A 23,429-nucleotide genomic window follows, 5' to 3' on the forward strand; every position below is an offset into this window, starting at 1 on the left:
AAGACACAGGCCATTGCAATGCCCCTTCCTCTGACAAGATATGATGAGAGGCTCTCAGAGGACATGGGCTTCTGACTGTTCTGGTCACCTCCCAAGCCAGAGGAATTATTCACTGAAATCCTGGTTCCCTATCATACTCTACTCTCTCTGTCCACACTCCAGGCTGTCCTTGTGGAAAACATGAAGCTACAAAGTACAAATGTGGGAAGAGGGAGACCCATTCCTGGCTCTCTCACAGCTAAGCTAGCTTGCAGATTAAAGGCCTTCCCATAATTCCCTAGGCAGAACCAGGTCGAGGATATGGCCAAATTCTTCCCTCATAGAACTAAAGGTGAAGAGCTGTGCCCAGAAACGTGAAGATCTGACAATGGCTCTCCTAGGTTTCCATTTCCTCCTTTGTCAGTTCAGCACTAGGGACTCTTGCCTGCACCCAAGAGCCAAGGGCAGAGCAGTCCTTGTAGCTAACATGGCCTTGTCTGGAATGGGTCCAGTCTGCAGATGATGCTTGACTTCTCTAAAGCCAATAGTGGGAAAGACCAACGTGATCCTGCAGGGGTGTAGACCTCAGTCTCCCTCCTCTGCACACGGAGACCCTGATTCTAGCCAGATCAGCTTACCACCTGCCCTCTCTGGGCAAGACAGAGACAGAACTGGGAGTAGTCAGGTCAGAGGGAGTTACAAATCTAGGTAGACAAAGACAGAGAAACCCTCTGCCTTAAAGACATGAATAAGTAGTGTTGTGGGGGAGAAGGATATAAAACATCATTATCCTTCCAGACCCCCACCAGTTCAGCAATGTCTAGTAGTGAAGACTCTACAAGTATCTTTAAAATAAACCATCCTCTACTTAAAATGCGAACAAAATTTGGGGCAGGAGCACATAGTCCCAATGCTCTAGCTAACCAACACACTGTCAGCGCACAGGCAGACTCTGACGAGCATTGAGTCCAGTCTCTTCTTTAGACACAGGAGGAAAGTGGTCTCCAAAGGTTGAGCAGCCTGCAGCTGGTTATGGGGCATGGTGAAAGCAAGGCTGTGCTCTAAGCAGCTCTGCTAAGTCTTTATACAATGTGGTCCTGGGTGACCAAGGATGGGGTGAACAGAGATCTGGAATCTTGGCATTCTGCTGCAAGGGTTGCCCCTTCCACATGCCACCACAACAAATAAAGAGCCCTTGGGACCTAAGCCAGATGACTGTCCCCTCCCTGGCCCTGCCTTCCGGAAGGATGGTCACAGAGAGGAGAGCCAGAGCCAAATTGGTCCTGGGTATTGTCTGCTCTGCAGCTGGTTATCTATTTCCCTGCCTCCCAAGAGGAAGAACTTTCTAGAAGGAATACCTCCAAAGGACTTTACTAATCTTTTGGTTACTGGAAGCAAGGTAAGAACTGAATGAATTAAAGATCATAATTTTTTAACATCACATTCTCACCGAAACAGCACTCTAGGGTTCTCGAAAGTCAGCTGCCGACTAATGCCACATTGGATCCATTAATTACAAGGATGGAGAGTGACTGCACTTGAAATCGCTAGCCAAATGATGGCTGTGACCCAAAATGAGGTAATGAGAGGCAACAAAATTGGGGACAGACAAAGCATCCTGCCTAGGAGTGAGAGGGATCATGGGTCTGCAGAGTCGCCCAGCTCAGGAAGCCTGGTCAAGAGGGAAGCTTGCTCTTTGAAACTGAGCAATTCGCTTCGCTAAGTAACCAAGGTTCACTTAAATACTGGCTTAAGCCCCAGGGCTCAGTAGCCAATCAATGGTCAATAGGATGAAGGATTCTCCCAGAGGCCAACAGGAGTCCTGTTGGACTAAAGGAAGAGTAACAATCTACAAATGGAGGTGGGTGAAATATCTAGAGAATCGACAGAAGCTCAGGGGCCTTGGCTCATGGGGAGAAGGCCCATGAAAATACCAGTCTCAGAACAATAGCAAAAAGCCCAGAAAAAGCAATATTTGAATACTTGCCTTACCTTGGACAAATTATTGTTCTCAATTTCAGTTCCTTTGCTGTAAAATTGGACCACCTCTTACCTGAGAGGATCATTAAAGAAGACAGCGAGGGTAGAGATTAGGATGACATGGGTGTGGTTGGTGCACAGTGAACCTGGATCCTTTCTCTACCTTAGACTAAAGGGCAAGCACCATCGGAAGGAGTCGGAACAACTGTCTAAAAAGGGCTTTCAAGGAACACAGAGAGCTGTCCTGGGTCTCATGGGTATTGGTAGGCGCACTCAATGGCCATCTCTCATTAATGTTCCTCTTTCTATCTGGGGAGCCCTTGGATGTTCTTCCCCTAAATGAGGCATGCGGCAGAAATGAGCTGTGATTATCACAGCAGCTAGAGCAGAAGGGCCAGGGGAACAGGGAGAACAGTGATCTGCAGTTTCTTGGAATTCATGGGGGAGAGGGGAAGAAGGGCTCTCGCTCCCTCTCTTAACTAATAAGCAGAGATGCTTTTCTTTAAAGTCAACTTCTAGCCTCAGCAGACTGCAGTCACCCCTTGGACCGTTTGCAATGCACCCGACACAGCCATCAGAGGTAGGCAGGACCTGAGGTGGTTTTAGCAGCTAAGTGCACAGAACAGACACAGGACATTGCCTGCCGGGAGGAATGCAGGCTGTAACAGATCAACATGGGCAGCAGTCTGAAGGCAGGCGAAGCAAAGAGGGAATGCGCAAGGGTTTAATGAGGTTTAAAGAGGCCTGAGTCTACAGGCTGCAAACAGGCCTGTCAGATCCCACGGAGCTAGAGTTATATGGGGTTGTGAGGTGTCCCACATGGGTACTGAGAACCAAACTCGGGTCCTTTGTAAGGGCAGAAAGGCAAGAAGGAAGAGGGTGCAATCTAGAGGCTCTTACAATTATGCCTTTCGTTAGAGGGAAGGTGGCTGCTCTTATATTGTAGTTGTATGCCACGTTCGTTGAGTCCAGTGCTCTGCTCCTGTTATCCATGCAGACACCAAGACGATCATCATTGCACATTCTGGCTAAGTAACGTGTAACGGCAAGTGGATTAATGCAAACAGCAGAGAAGACACGTGGGGTCTAGACCAGTCCAACATAGCCGCATGGCTTCAGCCCTTCTAAGTGCCCATCTATTCGTTCATCTGCTAAGTGGGACAGTGGCTTCCAACAGGGCTTCTAGGAAGATTACATTGAGAGTGAAATGGTAATAGTTTAGCATGGCAGAAAGTACCAGCCCCTTTTGGGCTACTGTGGAGAAGTGGCCCTACATTCTTTGCCTTCTCACTCCACACTTCTAACACACAGCTGCACCTCTCTCAGCTTCAGGACCTAGGAGGGAAGGAAGCCATCAGTGAAGTAAAATACAGAGGGGAGGGACAGACACAGTGTTAGAATTGGAGGACTCATGGGATGGGGCAAGTGTGAGTTTGTGCTACCCTGGCAGAGGACCTGGGTTTGGTTTTTAGCACCCATGTCAGGTATCTCACAACCACCTAGAACTCCAGCTCCGTGGGATCTGACAGGTCTCACGATCACTTGTATTCAGGTGCACATACCCATTCACTGACACACATAAATAAAATGAAATAAGGGGCTGGAGAGATGGATCAGCAGTTAAGAGCACTGGCTGCTCTTCTAGAGGTCCTGAGTTCAATTCCCAGTGCCCCCATAGTGTCCCACAACTGTCTGTAATGGGATCTAAGGCTCTTCTGTTATGCAGGTATCCCTGCAAATAGAGAACTTTTATACATAAGTGAATAAATCTTTAAAAATAAAATGAAATAGATCTATTTTTAAAGGTTAGAGATTATAAGCTCAACTTCTCGTTCCCTATAAGAGGCAAATCAAATTATCTAGACAATGAAGCCTCAAGTCATTTCTACACCCAACAATGGACATGGCTAGCATCCCGGCCATTTCCCCCTCTTCTTTCTCTTCTTCACTTTACCCTCAGTGATCAAGTACATTTAGTTCCAATTTGACCAGAATAATTGTAGGTTTAGATCTCAAGTTGAAATAGGCTCTCTGGGACCAAGTGGCCAGTGGGACCTCCCCGGATATACCACGCTGCTCCTCCCAAGTGCATGTCAAACCAGCAAGTGATGAAAGAACAACCCTTGGCAGGAAATGGCCATGGAATTACCAAGCTTCAGGGGCAGCACTCAGAAAGATGCGCACTGGACCAGTTAGACATCACACAAGCCGGAGACACTAAGAGTCTTTCAAGCCATCTAGAAGGAATATGATTGCTGCTTTGCCTGTGAGGACTAAGAAGCTACCGTTCATCACAAGACAGACACTGTGGGATGGGGAGACTGGATGAACCAAAGTTTCTTGGCACTCACAGCTCAGCTACACTTAAAGCCATCACACAAATCCTTACAAGCTCATGAGGGGGCCCTACTTCCTGCTATTCCTAATTCTTTTATTGTGGATCACACCTCCTCTTGATGTCAATGCTGACAGGATATCCACGACCTGCCTTCTCTTCTGGTCATGTTCCTCTCTGGTCTGGTTCCAAACCCCCATGCCTGCTCACATCTCTGAGCTTCTGCCCATCTACCGCCTGCTGTTGCTTTCAGTGGCCTGTCTTCTCTCTGTCCACATCAACTCCATCCATCCCTTCTCTGAAGTCTTGTCCCCACATCAGCCATCACTGGTGTCTCTCCTTGCTGAGCCTGCCTAACATCTGCAGTTTGCAGCAACTTGGCATTTAATTATGCATAGCCTTGTCTTAAATAATATGTTAACCACCTGTCTCTCCTCCACAAAAACAAAAGATGTCTGACATGGCACACTGGAGAACCATACTTTAAAGCCATAAAAGACAAAGAAAAAAAAAGGCTTGTGTTTCAGCAATACATATTCTTAAAAAAGAAAGAAAAAGAAAGAAATTTGGCTAGAAAACTCAGACCTTACCAGTGATCTCTAGTACTTTTATCACATCGACCCCCTTGAATGTCAGATCCAATCCCTATAGAGTGGAATTGGTAACCTAAACCATTAGGGCCCTAACTAGCAACCATCTACGTACGAAAAGCCTAAAGCCAGCCACTCCCATGAGCCCATGGAAATCATCCCTCTTTGCTTCTCTTTATGCCCTTCAGAACCTCACACCATATTGCAACACAGAAGGCATTCAATCAGTTATTGAACGATTGATCTGTAGCAAAAAGCAAAAAGGATTATTACAGAAAGTAGCGGTGGTCTGAACATACTGATTTATTTTCCCATCATGGACATAGGGTTGATATTCATGAAGGTAAAACAGACCATTTTACCCAAAAACGTGTTCAAGATTACAAACCACCAGTGTGTCCAAATCCATAACCCGGCCAAGCAGATGTGACAGCACTAGCCTCATGGTGGTGTCTCCCTTGCTCCCTCAGCAGATGCTCCTTCGGTAGAGTCGAAGTCCACAGAAAGCTCACTTCACGCACAGACCACAGCACAATGGTTGCTTCTTTAAAACAAGCACATCGAAAACAGTGTGCGCAGAACTTCTTTCCCCAATGACTTAGGTTCTCCAGAAAGGAGGCTAACTACTTTCCTCCCAAGTAGAATTTTTTGTTTATAAAACATTGTCTTCTACTGGGACCCTTCTGCCTGACCAGCTGGGGAGAAGCTAGGGGACAGCTGTGAATGTCAGTGACATCACTCCATCCCGGCTGGATGGAATCGGGATGCCCTATTAACAAGCACGTAATTCACTCACATGGGTGATGCTGGAGGCTGTGGAATCCTTGGAGTTGAGAACTGGTAGCTCACAATGAAGCGCTCCACAATGGTGGCCTCTTGGCCTGACTGGCTTCTTCACATCTGTGGCATTTCTCTGGAGAAAATTTTCTCTTCCCACAGTAGACACATTCCAGCTGGTGTCTTGTACCACCCAATGAGTGACATTGCTTCAGTGCAAACAGAGCATGCCCAGAAGTAGAGTTTTCTTGACTCTAAGACACATTCTTGGAACCAATCTTGCCCATGCTTCTCCAATCGCTTGTGCTAAGTGGGCGCTGGCTCCTTTAATGTTAACCCCATGTGTTGCAGAGTTAGACCTCAGGAGGTTACCTGTCCCATTCCCCTAACTCCGCACAGGGAAAAGATCTTGGTTCTTGACTACTGGTGAGTCTACCTTAGCCTCCAAAGACTAAAGTTGCTCTCAGTGTAAAGAGTTTGTCTATTTGCTCTCAATCACCCAAGTCACTTCTCCTGTCCTCACAGGAAATCGTAAATGGTCAGTGGTCCTTTTCTCAATGACACGCTGAAGTTATTAAGTGACTAATGCTTCTTTCCAAGTTAGACAATCCCTAACACTAAACATCTCCTTAAAGGGCTTACTTGCTCTTACGACACACTGCTAATAATCTTTCCTGCATTTTTAGATTTCTTTCAGTCTTTTTATTTCATCTGAACATGGTCTTATCACTGCTGATAGCAATATTAATATAGCCTAAGAATTACTTCTCAGCACTTATACATCTTTCCCGGCCTAGCCTTCTATCATGCACTCAGGTAACACAGTACCCATTGGATAGGGTTCTAATAGGACCATCCGGGTCTATCCCGTGTACAACTAACCTTGGCACATGGTGGCTAATAACAACACAGTCAAACCAGGCATAGTGGCACACTCTTCTAACCCCAGCATTTGAGGGATGGTATGGGGTTCATTGGTAGAACTCTTACCTAACACCCCTAAGACTTTAAGTTCAATCTCCAACATTACAATAAAAGTAACATGCCAGCACTCAGGAGGATGTTTCAGGAGGATTAATAAATTGAAGCCTGGAACATTCAGTAAGACTCTGTCTTTTCTCCCCACCATTAAAACATAGAAACAAAAGCAACACAGCCAACATAATTGAATTGATTGGGTCAGTGATAAACCATTGCTAACCATTGTCGATGACACTCAAAAATTATTTCCTATTCTAGTGTAGGGAAGATCAGTTAACCAAGATATGTGTGCTCCTCATACCATAACCATTATATACCATTATATATGTAAAATATAAAGCACAGGATTTGCTGACTTTAAATAATCTCCATCCCCCTAGTCTATCCTGAAAACTCACTTCCAAGTGATGCAAACACAGGGTGAAGCTTGAAACAAGAGAAGGCATGAAAACACCAGTTCCAACCACTTCCTTCTTTCAGGAAACTCAAAACCCAACAATAAGTCTCACTAAAAGGTACCCTGGGTTCTGAAAGGGTACCCAATTCTCTTAAGACATTTAATTGAGCATCTCCTAACCATGGCAAAAAAAAAATCTCTTCAGTAATTTTTAGCATGACAGCTGCCTCCTGACATCCCGCCTCCCAGTCTCCTCTTTCAGGATCATCCCTGTCTTCAACTAGTAGGACAATTTCCTTTCAGTAGGAAGCCTCATGTTAGGAATCGTCTCCGCTAACAAGTACGGGGAAATAATTTCTTACGAAGAGATGAAATAAAACGTTGTGGGATGTGTTATGATCCTGAATAAAACCACAAGAATTTGAGATCTTGGGGAGAAATGTATCTCAGTAACTTCAACATCTCATAGGTAACCGCATTCGGAAGCCATAACCAAGTCATCAAAGCACTCCAGCAACAGCCCAGCTCTTTACCTTCAGCAACTCCCCACCTTTTGTGCTTATCATTTATCTCCTAGAGACAAAACTCAAGAATCAATGTCCACGTCGACACAGGACCTACTCATTTTCATGCTTAAAAACAACAGAAGCTGCTAGGAATGAGGGGATTCATCAGCGTGTCCTCTGGGAGTTACTGTCAGGTAGGATTTGGTTATCCCTAGACTCTTCAGTAAACACACTATGTTGTGGCTTGGGCTCATCACTGGAAGCTTTTGAAGAACCAGTGGTGGGACCTTTTGCCTCTGAAAACCTTTCACAGTGAGGCCTTTAATGTTTCTATTATGAATGGTTAAACGCCCCTCTACCCTTCCACTGGTGACATGAAACTTTTCTCTTGATCCTAAGGCTTAAAAGAAGAGCCAACTGTTAGCATCACCACCCCCAATTAAACGCATGCTATTCTGTGAGTCAAGGACCATCAAAACCTCGTCCCATGGACAAGCTGTCCGTTTTTGCAGAGTCTTTTTTGAAGCAGAGCCACGCCCATTCACGTACACATTGTGTACAACCCCAGAGCAGGGCAGCTCCAATAGACGCCTGACCTACAAAACCTGAGTTATTTATAATCTAGGCCTTTATGGAAAGGGCTTGTGAGTGTCCATTATAAACAGGAAATGAAATGCCTGTTCAGAATCACCTCTACCCCAGCAAGACCAAATGAGACATCGCTGACCCAAGCAAGCAGTGTTTGCAAATTCAAGAGTCCGCCCAACCCTCTTACAAGCACCTTCTATAACAGAGGCACATAAGAGCTAAAGTAGTTAAGAGACAAAGAATTAAAGAACAAATATTCTGGAAGAATCTGTATCTATAGATAAAGCTACACACACACACACACACACACACACACACACACACACACACACACACACACCACATACAGGAAATAGGGGTGAGATTTTACTCAAAGTTCTAAATTTGAATTTGCTGGTTTGGGGCTAAAACCCAAATTAGGTTCTGCTCACATGGAGTTCTTAGAAGGAATGTGGCATGATGGGCAACCTGCTGGTCAGCGATAATAATGCAAAATGAAAACATCTGTAAACTACACAACCTTACCCAGAGTTTCATAGAGAGGCTCTTTCTTGGACATGCAGAAAAAAGGGACTAAATGGCAACGTGTTTTCTGCTAGAAACATACCCCAAATCTCTGATGTGCTGACTGATGGATGACAAAGCTCTATCCAGAGACCACCCAAGTGCCCTTTCCTACCATACAACCCCTGTAAGCCAGGAGATGCCACCTACATCCCTGAGTCAACATGAGGGTCTACTCTTCTCAAGGATTCTGAGCAAGGCATTCCCACCTCAACTTCAACCTTATCCAGACCTCTAAGTCCAAAGCCATCAAGATGCATCCCAAGTATGTCCTGTACGTAGTCATGCTTGGTTTAGTCCACACCAAGAGGATCTTCAGTGCCTGATTTCCTTCTACTACTCCCAAATGTCTTATTTAAATGGAGAGGTTTCACCAAAATGTTAATGTTTTACTTCTCTTGAAAAGCTGGACGACAGCTGAGCAGGTGACCCAGTTGGTAAAGAGCTTGCTGTGCAAACACGAGTATCTAAAAGCTGGACATAGTGGCACACACCTGTAATCCCAGTGCTGAAGACGGAGAGACAGGAGGATCCCCAGGGCTTTCTGGGCAGCCAGTGAGCTCTGGATTCAGTGAGGGATCTTGTCTTAAAACATAAAGTGGAGAAACTATTAAGGAAGACACCAAACTTTAACCTCTGTCCTACACGCATAACTCAGACACACACACTAACACATACCACCACACACACATACCTCATTCACACACACACACATACACACACACACACACACACACACACACAAGCAGGCATACCCCCCCACATACACACACTCACACTACCCAACACACACATACCTCACATACATATACACACAAGCATGAATACCATACCTTCATACACACACATGCATGCATAACACACACTCACACATTCTACCATCTCCCCAACACAAACACTACACACATGCACGCACACAAACAGGCATACCCCCATAGACACAAATACTCATACACACATGCACACAAACATGCACAAACACATGCACATGTTTCCACCCCCACCACACATACATGCACAGCTAGGAAATCTGAGAAGCCTGGACATTTCTTCATCTAGCATCCTTTGCGCTAAGTAGCAGCTGCCCCATGCAAACTGAGCTGCTCTCTGGCACTACACACTCTTCTTGTCCCCGTGACCTGAGGCTGAGCACCTTGCCTGTTTGCCTTGCTGGATACCTGTTCTGCACCCATCTGAATTTCACCTCTTGCTCTAACCCATTATAGTAAGTGGTGTGCTTGAACTTCACCCCAGGTGCTAGTCCTCCATAGTGACTAATACATTCGCAAGTGGAAAAAGTGATTTCCTCTTCTGTTTCTCATCCTTAGGCTTGGATATACACCTTGCTACTCCCTCTTGTCTGTGAACATCTACAAACACAAAGCACTCCTGGCCAACCACTCACCACCAGATGCTGGAAAATGACAGCCACTGCCTTCGAGACCTGCGACTGAGGGCACCTGAATACCCTGAGTCTCTTTTAACCCTGGTCATTTACACTGATATTACAACCCTATGATAACTCTTTATCCTAGTAAGCATCACCATGACAGCGAAGTCTTAGTCATAAAGGAAGACACCCATAGAGACAGTCTTAGTCATAAAGAAAGGCACCCATAGAGAAAGTCTTAGTCATAAAGAAAGGCACCCATAGAGAAAGTCTTAGTCATAAAGAAAGGCACCCATAGAGAAAGTCTTAGTCATAAAGAAAGACACCCATAGAGACAGTCTTAGTCATAAAGAAAGACACCCATAGAGAAAGTCTTAGTCATAAAGAAAGGCACCCATAGAGACAGTCTTAGTCATAAAGAAAGACACCCTTTTCTAGAATGCTAACCAGAAGGAAGATTTCCCCTTCAACCACTTCTTTCTAGAAAAGATATTTAATTCCCAGAGTAACCTAGAACTAGGTTCTACTGTTCTAAATCCTCCAGATAATGGGGGTATGTAATGAATGTGTGATATCTGCTTCATACGCCAAGTGTTGATGGACAGATGACTAGATAAGCATCATGTGCTTTATACACACATTCAATCCCCCAACGAGGGAAATGTCAGCACATGCCTTAGCATAGACTATCCTTGAAGATAATGTGCAAAATGAAATAAGTCAAAGGACAAATATTTGACAAAGAATGAAATTGCATGAGCCCATTTATTCAAGGTATATGAGGTAGTCAGAGTCACAGGGAAATAGAACAGAATGATGACACCACACAGTTGGGTTATCCCTGTGGCCAGGGGCTGGAAAGGAGAAAAGTTGATGCTTAAAGGGAGTGCTTCGGTTGGAGATGAAACAGTTCTAGAGACAAAGTGGAAATGGTTCCTCAATGACATGAAGATACTTTTACCACAGAACTATACACTCCGTGGTTAAAGTAGTGAGCTTTACCTTTTAAATATTTTATCACAACGTATGAGAGCAGGGCCAGGAAGATGGCTCAGTTGAGTTTTGCCAGGCAAGCGTAAGAACCTGAGTTCAGATCCCAGCATGCACATGAGAAGTCAGTCAGAAGGGACAGCATCTGTAATCCTAGTGCTGGTAGGGAGAGGGACAAAGACAATTGGATCCCTAGTGCTCACAGCTGTCAGGACTTGGGCTCAGTGGGAGATCAAGTCTCAAAAAATCAGGTGGAGATGATAAAGGAAAACATACAACATCAACACCAACCCCCCCCCACACACACGTACTCATACATACAAAAATAAAATACAAAATTCAAAGGGGGAGATAGGGATGTTAAGGACCACAAAATATTAGGAGTGGGAAACAACCTCCTTTTTAGTACCTAGAAAATGGAAGTTGAAAATGTAAGTTGCGTGTGACCTTCATTCTAAGAAAGAGAAAACCCAATGGCAACAGCTCTGAAATGTCCCACTCCACCTCCACCTGGCCCGCAGGGGAACAGGTCCACTGCTCAGAGGGAAACACCCGACCTCACGGATAACCTAGATGACCCTTCGTAGCATCCATCTGAACCTTTAGGAAAACTCTACCCCAATGGGTCCACCTTAGAGCTTGCACAGCTGTCAACGTGGGGAGCCTAACCCAACAGCAGCTTTCAGGCAATAAAAAAAAAAAAATGGCAGCCTCAAATCTTTTTCCAAGCATAAGCTCAATCTCTCATAGCTGTGCAGAACTTCGGCAGCAGTACAATAGCAACATGAAACAGGTGTGCTATGCTTTGCACATAGCCAGGATTTTGATAATTCTGTTTCGACCATGGAAGGATGGTAAATGGGGTTGGTGATGGAAGGATGGGTGACAGTGATTCTGAGCTGAGAATGCACCAGGTACCACTCACTTCTGATGCCCCTTCCTGGCATTCAAGCCAGTGGCAACTGCCGTCCCAGAATGCACTTCTAAATAAAACAAATCCTGGGCGTGCAAGGGAGCTGAGTCTTTGCAGGAGTTCTTTCCACACATGTTGTAAGTCACTTATGCAGGATGAGGTTGACAAGCAAATCTTACAGATGTTCTAAGGCCATCAAAAACAGTGTTTTATTTAGAAGAAACTTACACGAACGTCACACAAACCCTACATCGTCGCAAAGCTTTATCACAATTCTACATATATCATAACTTGTGACTGTGGGTTGGAGAACAGATTATTATTGTAATTAACATTTTTGACAAGGGACATTTTCTACCAGAAAATGATAGTAAGACACTCTTGGTGACATCCCCCTTCTCTTGAGTGGGAAACCTGACGGGTCTAATGGAAAGTCTGCCTGTCTACCCTTCCCTTTCAATGGCAGATGAGCTTTATTCTCAGGCTGAGACATTTTAATAATACTGTGGCTCAAGGACTTTGGCTGACGAGACTTTGCAGCCTTAAGTCCTATCTATGCCATCCATGACTCTGCTCTGGACATGTAAAAGACAAGCTAAGTAGAAGCCAAGAGGTAGAACCCAGTAGCCCAGACAGTCAGCAGACCTCCTGGGCTAGGTCAAACATAGGATACCGAATTCCATTCCATCGGCCCTAACAGCCATAAAGGACACACACAGAATGCTCACCCTCCTTACTCTCTGGAGCAACTCTAGCCTCTCAGACCTCTGAAATCTGCGCCCCACCACTCTCCTGGCCAAGTCGAGGAGCTGTCACCTAACTCAGCCATGCCCCCTCCGCCACTGATTACTCCTACTCCTGACTGTCGTTATAGTTGTTTGTTCGTTCACTGAATTACTCTACACAAAATCATTTCTGTTTGGAGCTGTTGAACTTTGCAGCAATTCCCTCAGTCAGTGGGTAGCATTCCTTCCTGAGTCAGGCCTCATGAGACAAGATAGACAAGCCGTAGTTTTACATTCAGATCAATGGGGTTCATCTGAAGTAAGGGGCAGTTGGGAGGGGGACACACTGCTAGTTTGGGGCTAATTTATTTCAGTCAGATCCTAACACATAATTATTTAATGTCAACAATACTTTCCAGAGGACTTTGGAAGAACTGACCACTCCACTTACCACATCCAACTCGCAGAAATTTGAAAAAAAAAAAAAAGACAAAAAAATACCTAAAGCACATACACGAATGCTTTCTCACAAGCCTGAGAGAGCAGAGTTGATCTTTATTTTCTTATTAAAAATGTGGGGTACTTTTCCTTGGCGTCACCATGACACCTTTATGTTACAGTAAGCACTCTTGTTCAGGTCTTCACAAAATTTTTTTTTTTAACCTCTGAAGTAGATGGCATTTTAACCAAAAGACAGTGCAATGGCAGCACCTTCTCTCTTTTAAATATTGAAATAAATAAAATAGTTCGCTCTTTTTGTCTTTGTCAGTTTGTGTTGTTGTTTGTATTGCAGAGCAATTTCCACACTGCGCTGGATACTTTCTCACAGGCATCCCAAGCAAAGGTAATGAAGAGGTTTAAAAGGGAAAAATATAAAATTAAAATCTTCTTATTGCACAAACTTGAGCCATTTCCAAAACTTTGAGCTGAGCTGAGCTGAGCTGAGCTGAGCTGAGAGACGCTGGAGGCTTTTCCATCCAATCCCTGCCGACTGCAGCATTAGTTGAGATCCACACTCAGGAAGGGCTGGGCGGGAGAGGAGGAGGAGGAAGTGGAAGAGGAGAGGCTCATCGTCTGGATTCTCTTCACCTTCTTCAAGAATGGCTTGCTTGAAGGATGCGCAGTTCCTGGCTCACAGAGTGGACTGTAGAGGGAAAGGCAACGAGAGATAAAAAACCAACAGCATGGGCAGCTACCTAAGAAAGAAAAGTCAAAATTAAGGATGAGGGTGGGGGGGGTGAAAATGGAATGAATTGAAAACAAAAGAAAACCACTAATTAAGGATGGAGCTAAGGAAGCCACAGCTTTGGGCAATGAAAACTAGGCTTGGCTCTCTGGTGCCTCGAACATCAGCAATGTGAAACCAGCTGGCAACAGGGGCAGGGTAACCTTTGAATGGCCCAGGAGACAGAGAATACAGAAGATAAAGCTGGGTATACACAAAGAAAAACAGAACAAAGATTTCTACTTGGCAACCAAACAAACCAAGTCTTTGCAAAGTTAAAATATTCCAGAAGACCCTTATGAAATCATGTCTTCTAGTCACCTATGTGGAAATGAGATACAAACAGCCACAGATAACCCCAGCTGCTGTCCCATCTGGCCCATGGCCAAAAGAGCATAACTTCACTAACACACACACACACACACACACACACACACACACACACACACACACACTTTCACCTCCAAACCTGGCCAAATAATAAAGCATGTCAGAATTACTCAAAGAGAAAGCAAACCACAAAGTGCACTCATTCTACTAGCCCAGTGATGCCATGGGCCAGCTCTGGATACTGGTGTCACCTTAAAACAGGTGGGAGAGACGCCAACCAGGTATAGGTTCTGCTTCTGGCTGAAATGGGGCCTACAAAGTTACCTTTGGTGTTTAGTATGAGATAGTCAGTCAATATGAGGATCAGACAACAGCAAGCGCTTGCACTTCCTCTCGCAAGCCCTTTATGAGAACAGAGATGGAACCCAATAGAAAGAGCCCACATGGCTCTGGGCTCTGAATGGAAGGAAGGAGAAAGTCAGAAGGAGCCGAAATGAAAAATGACCAAGGCGGAAAGAATAAAGTTTAAAGCCAAACATCACCTCCTCTAATCTCAAATTCTACCATCTACCATGCTGCTCCTTCTGGTCAGCCCAAGACATCACTCCCTGGCCTGGTGCACAGGCCATGAAGAAACACATTTCCAAAACCAACACTGTATGTCCATCTCTGTTTTCAAAGGAAGTCTGAAAAAAGTCCACACCCCAGGCCCATCAAATCTTCCCTGCGCATCTGTCCCTGCTCCTCCAGTACACTTGATCCCACTTAATACGGCCTTGTTTCTGTGTGCTGCTGACTTGCTCTTCCTTGACTAGCTATTCTTTCTTGTTCTTCAAGTCAGCTAGTGCCATGTGACTCCAACCCTTCCCATAGAAATATAAGCCAGAGTGACCTTCCTTCTGGCTTTTCCCAGGTCACCTGCCACTTGTTTGCTCATTGGATATTGGCCATGATTTTATCCCCTGAAAGTCTTTTTATTCCTCCTCCAAAACTCTTCCCCTTGTAGACAGATGGCTCCTACCACTTTGTCAGTTTTACAAATTTCTACCTTCCATCCATCTACTAACAACACACACACACACACACACACACACACACACACACACACACACACACACACTTTTGCTCCATTTAACCCACCTAGAAAATTGATTGTAAGTTTTTGAGTTTGCACTCTTGACATACATTTTTCTCCCATTTACTTTGCCTAAGTCAACTACAGACTGTAGAAAATGCCTTGCTATTCTTGGTCTCCTGCTGAACCCTTCCATTAAAGCTCGGCTTCTCATCTTTCCCCACACTGACAGCTCTCTACCACCTTCTTCTACCACATCCTCATTTTTTCTCCTTTATCCCTCTCTACCACTGCACTGTCCTGCACTGCATTGACCAATAAATCTCATCTTCTCTCTCTGCTTGGACCAATGGATGTTGCTTCCAATGACAGCTTCTCCACTGTTCCATCAGAAATATTAGTCCAGCACCTAATGTGTACAGAACAAGATTGTAGAGTATTTCCATTAATTAGCTCAGAAGCATTGCTTCTTACTTTATTTCAATAAATAACGATATTACGGTGGTATTGGATATTATCCACAGACAGGAACGATGGCACCCTTGCCCTCAGGAGCACACCATCATTGGAAGAGAAAGACTACTGGTAAGAAGAACATTACAGGGGTTGGGGATTTAGCTCAGTGGTAGAGCGCTTACCTAGGAAGCGCAAGGCCCTGGGTTCGGTCCCCAGCTCCGAAAAAAAGAACCAAAAAAAAAAAAAAAAAAAAAGAAGAACATTACAGCACAACACTTAAACATCCTTTCATGCTAGTTTTGCTATTTTGTGCAGATCGAGTTGTGGTTCCCAGCTTTGCTTTTGATTCAGCTCTACCCCCATTCTCTTTGACAGCAAACCTGCAGCTTCAAAGAACAGCAGTCTCTCTGGAGCATACTGATCTGGATGGCTTGCTCTAAGACAATCTCCCTGACTACTGTGGGCCCTGGTAAGATATCACATACCACCGTATGACATCCCTTACATATTGAGTGTCGGTGAATAGCTGGTCTTAGTCTCCACAGCTAGATTACAAGTAACTCCATTGGCCAATAAATCCATTAGTCCCAGTTTAACTGCACCTTAGCTATACAGGGCTGAGCATTCACTTTATACTGCACTGCACGTTACTCAGTTCCTAGTCACCAAATGAAGAAAGGCATAACGAATACAAGCACTATCCTCCAAGATCTAAGAACTTACTAGCTAGAAACATCAGCTGACAGGCCCACTATCTTTCTCACCAGCAAAGAGCTAAGTCAATCATGGGCCTTGACAACACACTGGGAAGGATGCAACCTCTTTTATCTAACATGCTTAACCAAAAATGCACAGCCCCATTCACACCATTAGAAAATAGCACAGAAACCTAAAGGGAATGGCTATGAAACGACCAGCCAACACTCTACATCAAGAAACTGAAAACCCTAGGCAGACACTGGATTCATAAGTCCAGGCTAAAGAACTTCAGAAGGATGGGACAACTGGCTGCCATGTGAGATCCTGGGTCAGAAAAATGACATCACCAAGTTAATAGGCAGAATTTGGATCATGTCCAAAGCTTGCAATATTGTCCCAAAACGAATTTCTGATTGTGGTTACTATACTGTGGCTATTTGGAATATCTGAGTAAAGGGTATATGGGATTTTTAAATTTAGTATCTTAGAAGTTTTTGCTAAGTGTGAGATTAGACTTTTGTTAGCCATTGGTTGAATACTGGTTCTGAGATACTTTTGAACCTACTTAAGTTTTGAATGTTTTGGTTTTTGTTTTGTTGTTTGTTTTTTAGCTAGTGACTTCTTTTGTGTGGATGTGGGGGTGGGGAATGCAAGTGTGTACATGTGCATTTGCATGTGCGTGTACAAGTCACAGGACAACCTCAGGAGTCCTTCCTGAGGCAATGACTACTGCTTTATTTGAGACTAGCCTGCAATTGACTACACTAGGATACATAGTCAACTTTCTGACTCTCTCTCTGCACCCACTCCTACCCCAGTACTAGGGTTACAAGTATCCTGGTGTAGTGTGTTTTGTGTGTTTGTGTGTTTGTGTGTTTGTTTGTTTGTTTGGATCAATTTGGGGAACTTAAGACATCCGAGCTATCTCCCCAGCTAACAAATCACCTCCAGAGGAGAACTTCCATCAATTTAGTTATTTTGGAAATCAATCACGCCTAATGGTTTTTCCTTTATTGGTTTTTAATAAATGGTCAGAAATCATTCTTATTAAGCACACCAGTGTCATGCCATTTAGGGTTGTAATCTCACAGACTCTCAGGCACACAATAAAAATGGAGTCTCACTCCATGATACCTCACCACTCCACCAAACCTCCACCAGCCAAACCTCCACCCCACAGGAAGCCCAGACTTAGTCCTTTCAGAAAGTTCATGGGAATCTGGGTGCTGCTGTTTCTCAACATGATTATCTAATGCAGTGGTTCTTAACCGTCCTAATGCTGAGTCTCTTTAATACAGTTCCTAATGTTGTGGTGACCCCTCCCAAACCATGAAATTATTTCATTGCTATTTCATAATTGTCATTTTGCTACTGTTATGAATCATAATGTGAATATCTGATATGAGGCATATTTGATAAGACTCCTAAAGGAGTCATGACCCTCAGGCTAAGAACCACTAGCCTAATAGATTGGTTTTGTTGTTTTATGTTTATTTTATACTGAATACTCTTTTCAACCCCAGTGAAGATAGGAAGCCTTTTACTAATTCCATTCAAGATATCTTCAAACATATGACCTGCAAGTAAGTCACTATAGATTGAATTTAAGAAGACTGAAAATGAGTAGACCCAGCCACCGAGAACTTATTGACCTTGAAATTTTAGACTAATTATCTAATCTAATCAAACCCCAAGTTTCCTCACCAGTAAAACAGAGATGCTTGACATCTATCTCCACTCACAACATGTTTTTCCAGAGTGATAATCAGTAGTGTTGGTCATGTATTAAAATAAGAAGAAACATTCACATTTGGGGCATAAAGAAACTAAAACAGCGCTCACATCAAGAAACTCACATGGGGAGTTGAATCCAGAACTTAGAAGTCTTTCATGTCTGCTTTGGGTTTCTACTCACAAGACCAAATGGGCCTCAACGGGCCTCACTCAGAAAAACCACAACATACACAACTTCCCTTTCAAAGGTCAAGCAAAATTGCCCATGGAAAAAGTCCCAATGCGTGAGTCTGCTCAAAGTTTAAGTACATGTTCAAGATTATATTCACCAGCTACAACAGGAGGCATATTGGATAAAAATTAATTTTATTCCACCATGAAGTAAGAACCTCCAAACAGCCTTTAGTTCTGTCCCCACATCATGATGGTCTCTTGTTCCCACAAGTGCTGTATAGAGGCAATATCAAGCTCCAACCCATCAGGTGCATAGAGAGACACAAAGCAAGCGGGAAGACTTAAACGGATGCTATTGATATGACTATCCTATTTTTTATTAAATCCCTCTCTCTAAAATACCAGCAGTAAATTGGATTGCTGACTTTAAAGTACCTTTAAAAATTAAATGCATATTCCTCATTCCCGGCGCTGTAGTGAGCTTACTCTCTGACCCCCTCAGTCTTCGGAACGGAAAATGACACCTTAGATTGGGGTTGGAACAAACATCAGATAGTCAACCTATTAGACCAGTTACCTTTCCAGCCTTGATATCCCCCCAAGAGGATTTAAATTGGCACAAAGTTCTATACCTTGGCTTCTCCCATGCTGGGGCTGGTACTGAGAAAAACCAGGGGACATTTCTGAAGTATTGTGGGCATGTCATTCCGTAGGTGATCGTGAGTTTCTTTTTATTCTAAAATGTTCATAGTGATTCTTAACCAAAACCTTCTAGTACCTCATATAACTCCTATGTGAGGTCACAAGGAAAGACTTTATGCCACTGTGAGGAACCCAGAGTCTGTCTAAAAGTTAGCTTACGTAGAAGATGAGTTACCTACAATATTCTGTACAAACCTTGATCAGAATTAGAATTCTCTTCAATGGGAAATAGTTGCTTACTTGAAGGTGGATGAAATTGCTTAAGAGGATGGCTTTTAAAGACACATTCATTATGGGATCCTTTATTTCAATGGGAACTGAATGAAATCTGTTCCTTAACTCTGGCCAATTTGAGAGACAGAACAAAGGACCAGCAGTGGGTTCTAGAATCAGGCTGCTAGGTATCAAAACCTGGTTCCTTACTATGTGTGGGACCTTAGATGCGTTCAACCTCATTTCTAGGTCTCTGCCTCTTCACCTAAACCTGGGGTCATGCAAGCATTTATCTCGGAATAGAAGTCAAATGAATTATTCTAAAGAAAGCACTAAAGACAGAGCCCAGCACCCATGTTGACTATGTTCTCTGGGCCAGGGGCATAAAGACCTAACTTCAACACCATTGAGTTTTGCAGGATCCAGGACAGCCAGTTGCTCCCTCCTTTGCTGCTGCCTCCTATGCCTTCTCTCCAAAGTACCATCCCTCTGCATTAAGACATGTCCCACCACCCTGAAACCAGCATCTGTTCCACTCACTCAAGTGAGTGAACTCTCCAGGTTCACTTGAAAGATGGGAATCTGGTCATCTGCCAGGTTCCATCCAGTTCTTTGAGTTTTCCTTAAGGAGTATCAATTCTGAGCTGTTTATAGATGCTGGTGCTGTACAGAAATGAGTCGTGATGCTCAAACAATGTGAGGTGGCACCACTGTTCCACATCTGCTGGGTGGATAGAGAATGACAGCTACTGTGCCTAACAAGAGAAACTGAAAGGCAAGCTAAACTAGTGAAGTAAATCAATCAGATACTGCCCTGGGGTGGGGTTAGCCTTGTTAGATGGTTCTAAACTATTGATTCTTTATTAGAAGCATAAACTAGACCATATATATATATATATATATATATATATATATATATATATATATATGTATATGTATATATATACGCATATATATATAATATATATATGTATATATATATATATGCATATATATATAATATATATATATATATATGAGTTTTAAAACATCCCAAGTTCAAAGTCAAGTTGTCACTGATAAGATCATGAACAACTAGACAAGACTTCAAATGGTTGTGCAGACTGAATATATTTTTTATTGACCTGGAAGATCACATTTCATCAGTGAAAGCCATAAGGCTATGAACCCAATATCTGAATCAAAGGACAATCAAGTACAGAGGTGAAAGTGGCAAAAGGGCAGAACCCTACTGGAGTCGCTGCATGTGCGCATGTGGAAACAGTACAACATGGGAGGTCTATGCTCCATTCCTTGGGAAGAAGAGCACATATAGATTCGGCAGAAGATCCCTAAAGTGGGTGACAGTATCATTTTCAACCTCACAAAACTGAGCAAACATTCAAATAAGTTTATTCCATCTGAAACAGAAGAGGAGACGTTCGTCTATCTTGGGCTACTAGGAAAACTCAAAAGGTTTCATTTGTAGAGCTGTCTGCATGCATTTACTTTTGCCGAGTTAGCTTGTTAAATTTATGAGTGGTCTAATTCAGGGAGACCTGCCAAATTTGGACTGTAGAAGCCAGTCTCCCCTGATACTTATAAGCAATCAGATGACTAGGTGGCCAGAAGGACCTTGCAATGTGTGCTCATGGAAGCACAATGCCCTGGCCATACTCTGTGGGAATTCAGAATCTTCAAAACAGTCCAGTGGAGTGTTGGGCTTAATCAGAGGTCTTTCGTGTGGTTACTGTTTGTTTGATGGGTTGCTTGGTTTACTCTCTGTGTGTATATGTGGCATGCTCACAAATGCTCCCATGTGTTTTTATGTGGACACACAAGCCATGGTGTACACATGGACAACAGAGGACAACTTACAAGAGTCAGTACTTTCCCTCCACCATATTGGATACCACAGATCAAATTCAGGCTATCAGGCTTAGCTGCAAGCACCCTTGTCCAATAAGCCATCTTGCTGGCCCAGAGATCTTTAATTTAGACTAGGTCCCTTGGCTGTGAAACAGGTCCCCAGAGCCCAAAATACCGCCGTACACATGCAGTAAACTGTTCTATGCCTTTGTTCCTACCCAAGCAGACAGACTTCACTTCCACATTTAACCAAGGGAAAAGGCAGCCAAGCATTTCCCCAGCCACTTTCTCTTGCAGTTAAAGCCAAAAGCCAGAAGCCAGAAGCCAGAAGCCAGAAGCCAGAAGCCAGAAGCCAGAAGCCAGAAGCCAAAAAGCTTAACCATTCGCTATAGAGCCCTTCCCCTACCCCCAAGCTATTATCAGCCCAGCACTGAGGCCCAACATGCACAACAGGGCAGACTCTCCATTCACCACCCCAGCACCACAAAGGCAGAACCCAGAAACACAAAAGAGCAAGCTTAGAAGAACCAAAGGAAGGAAATAAACAAAAGGGGGGAAAGGAGAAAAAAACTATGATGGTTTTGCACTCGTTGTGAGCAATCCAGCCAGGACGTACCTGTTTAAGCAGGGCCTCGCAGTTGTTCTGTTCTCAGGGACTGTCAATGGACGGACAGTCTTCTCTATCCCTGAGGCCTCGGACCAAGTGTTGCTTTGGTTTATTTCAGGAAATGCTATTGGAAAGATAAAACAAAGTGCCTGGCAGGCACTATAAAAAGTAGAAGAAATATGGAAGACGCCATCGTCCAATGGGTGGCTACATGTTCTTACACCGGGGCGAGGGGAGGGAGATGCACTGTGTAGTGCCACTCTTCCTTCCAGGAGCGCCGGCCTCAGTTGCTCTGTCAGAGCTGAGCCTGTGATTGGCTGACATTCCATTCTGTGGAAGCTGATCTTTGCCAGGAGGAAAGTGAGGGAAACCCAGCAACAAGGAGAGAGGAGAGGGGTCGAGGGGAGCAACCACTGCTGCTCAGGGCCAGCACTGGAGGGAGGCCAGATGTAAGTGGCCCCAGGCTTCTCTGGGATGGTTGCCATTTTCGCACAAGCAGGAAGATGGAAAGGTCATGGAGGAAACATGGGGAGGGGTCTGCTCTGTGGAGCCACCAACTCCCATTGAAGAAATTCTACAGACACACACACACACACACACACACACACACACACACACAACATACACACACAACACACACACACAACACACACACACACACAGTGGCCATTCTCTCTCTCTCCTCCTCTCTCCTCTCTCTTTCTCTCCTCTCTCTTTCTCTCCTCTCTCTCTCTCTCTCTCTCTCTCTCTCTCTCTCTCTCTCTCTCTCTCTCTCTTGTCTAATAATAGTTATTTATAAATAAATATTGTTAACATTATTTGTTCTTTGTTTTCAAACCTTGCGTTCCTCTTCTCTTGAAAACAGAAAATCAACTGCTCATGTCAAAAAGATGCCCTCCCCCCGGTGAAAGAAAATCCACTTAATTTTTCCTACTTCTAGGGATAAGAGCCCGCCATGATGCCATTGCTCCCCAGAGGACTCTCATCCTGCTCTTCCCTGGTTCTCAGTAGTTTGTGCTTCTGTGGTACCCAAAATAGAAGGATGCTAGGAGGGGGAGGGACACATGGAAGGCAGAAGATAAAAGCAAGGATAAAGGGAAATGCCCAAGTCGTCTTTCATTTAAAAATATATATCAGAACTAGACAATGACAAGAGTCAGGGGCGGGGAGGCTAATTGGCCAGACAGTCTGTCCCATGCGCTCAGCAGCTGCTCTTTTTATCTGCTGTGGGTGAACCCCGGCCACTGCGGCGTCCTCGACAGGAGCGAGGCTCTTCCAAATCGTCCTCATCAAAGCCGTAGAAAGTTGAGGTGTCACTTTCTGACGTGGAACCGAATAAGTCCTCCGTGGTCCGTGCTGCGGCCGCTGCCTCCTTCTCCTTCCTGCCTTCTCCTCCCAAATGAGCTGACATGTATGATGAATATATCAGCACACGGGTTAAGCAACAGACAGCACCATTAATATTCTCATTATGTCACTGCAGGGTTATTCCTAACAGCCAGATAATAAGCCAGCGTTAGACCAAAAGGGACTCACCGGGTACATCGTCTGATGACAGCGAGTTAGGACAGAGCACCCATTTCCAGGAAGACCCCACTTCCCAGAAAAGGTCTCCTCCCTACCATGACACATGTGTCCAGATACACGCACA

At 44.2% G+C, this 23,429-nt stretch overlaps 1 protein-coding gene across 10 annotated transcripts in view; it reads right to left on the reverse strand.

Moving 5' to 3' along the window:
• Window positions 1-23,429, reverse strand: part of Dpf3 (double PHD fingers 3) — a 281,926-nt gene that overhangs the window by 42,850 nt on the left and 215,647 nt on the right. For 4 of the 10 annotated variants that reach the window (NM_001434287.1, XM_087552776.1, XM_087552778.1 and 1 more), the window contains 1 exon segment: window positions 12,178-13,859. In NM_001434287.1, the coding sequence (NP_001421216.1) occupies window positions 13,810-13,859 (50 nt within the window). In that variant the 3' untranslated portion in view covers window positions 12,178-13,809. 10 annotated transcript variants of the gene reach the window in all.

This window comes from Rattus norvegicus, chromosome 6 (assembly GCF_021556685.1).
Source record: "Rattus norvegicus strain SHRSP/BbbUtx chromosome 6, alternate assembly SHRSP_T2T, whole genome shotgun sequence".
NCBI classification, from domain to species: Eukaryota; Metazoa; Chordata; class Mammalia; order Rodentia; family Muridae; genus Rattus; species Rattus norvegicus.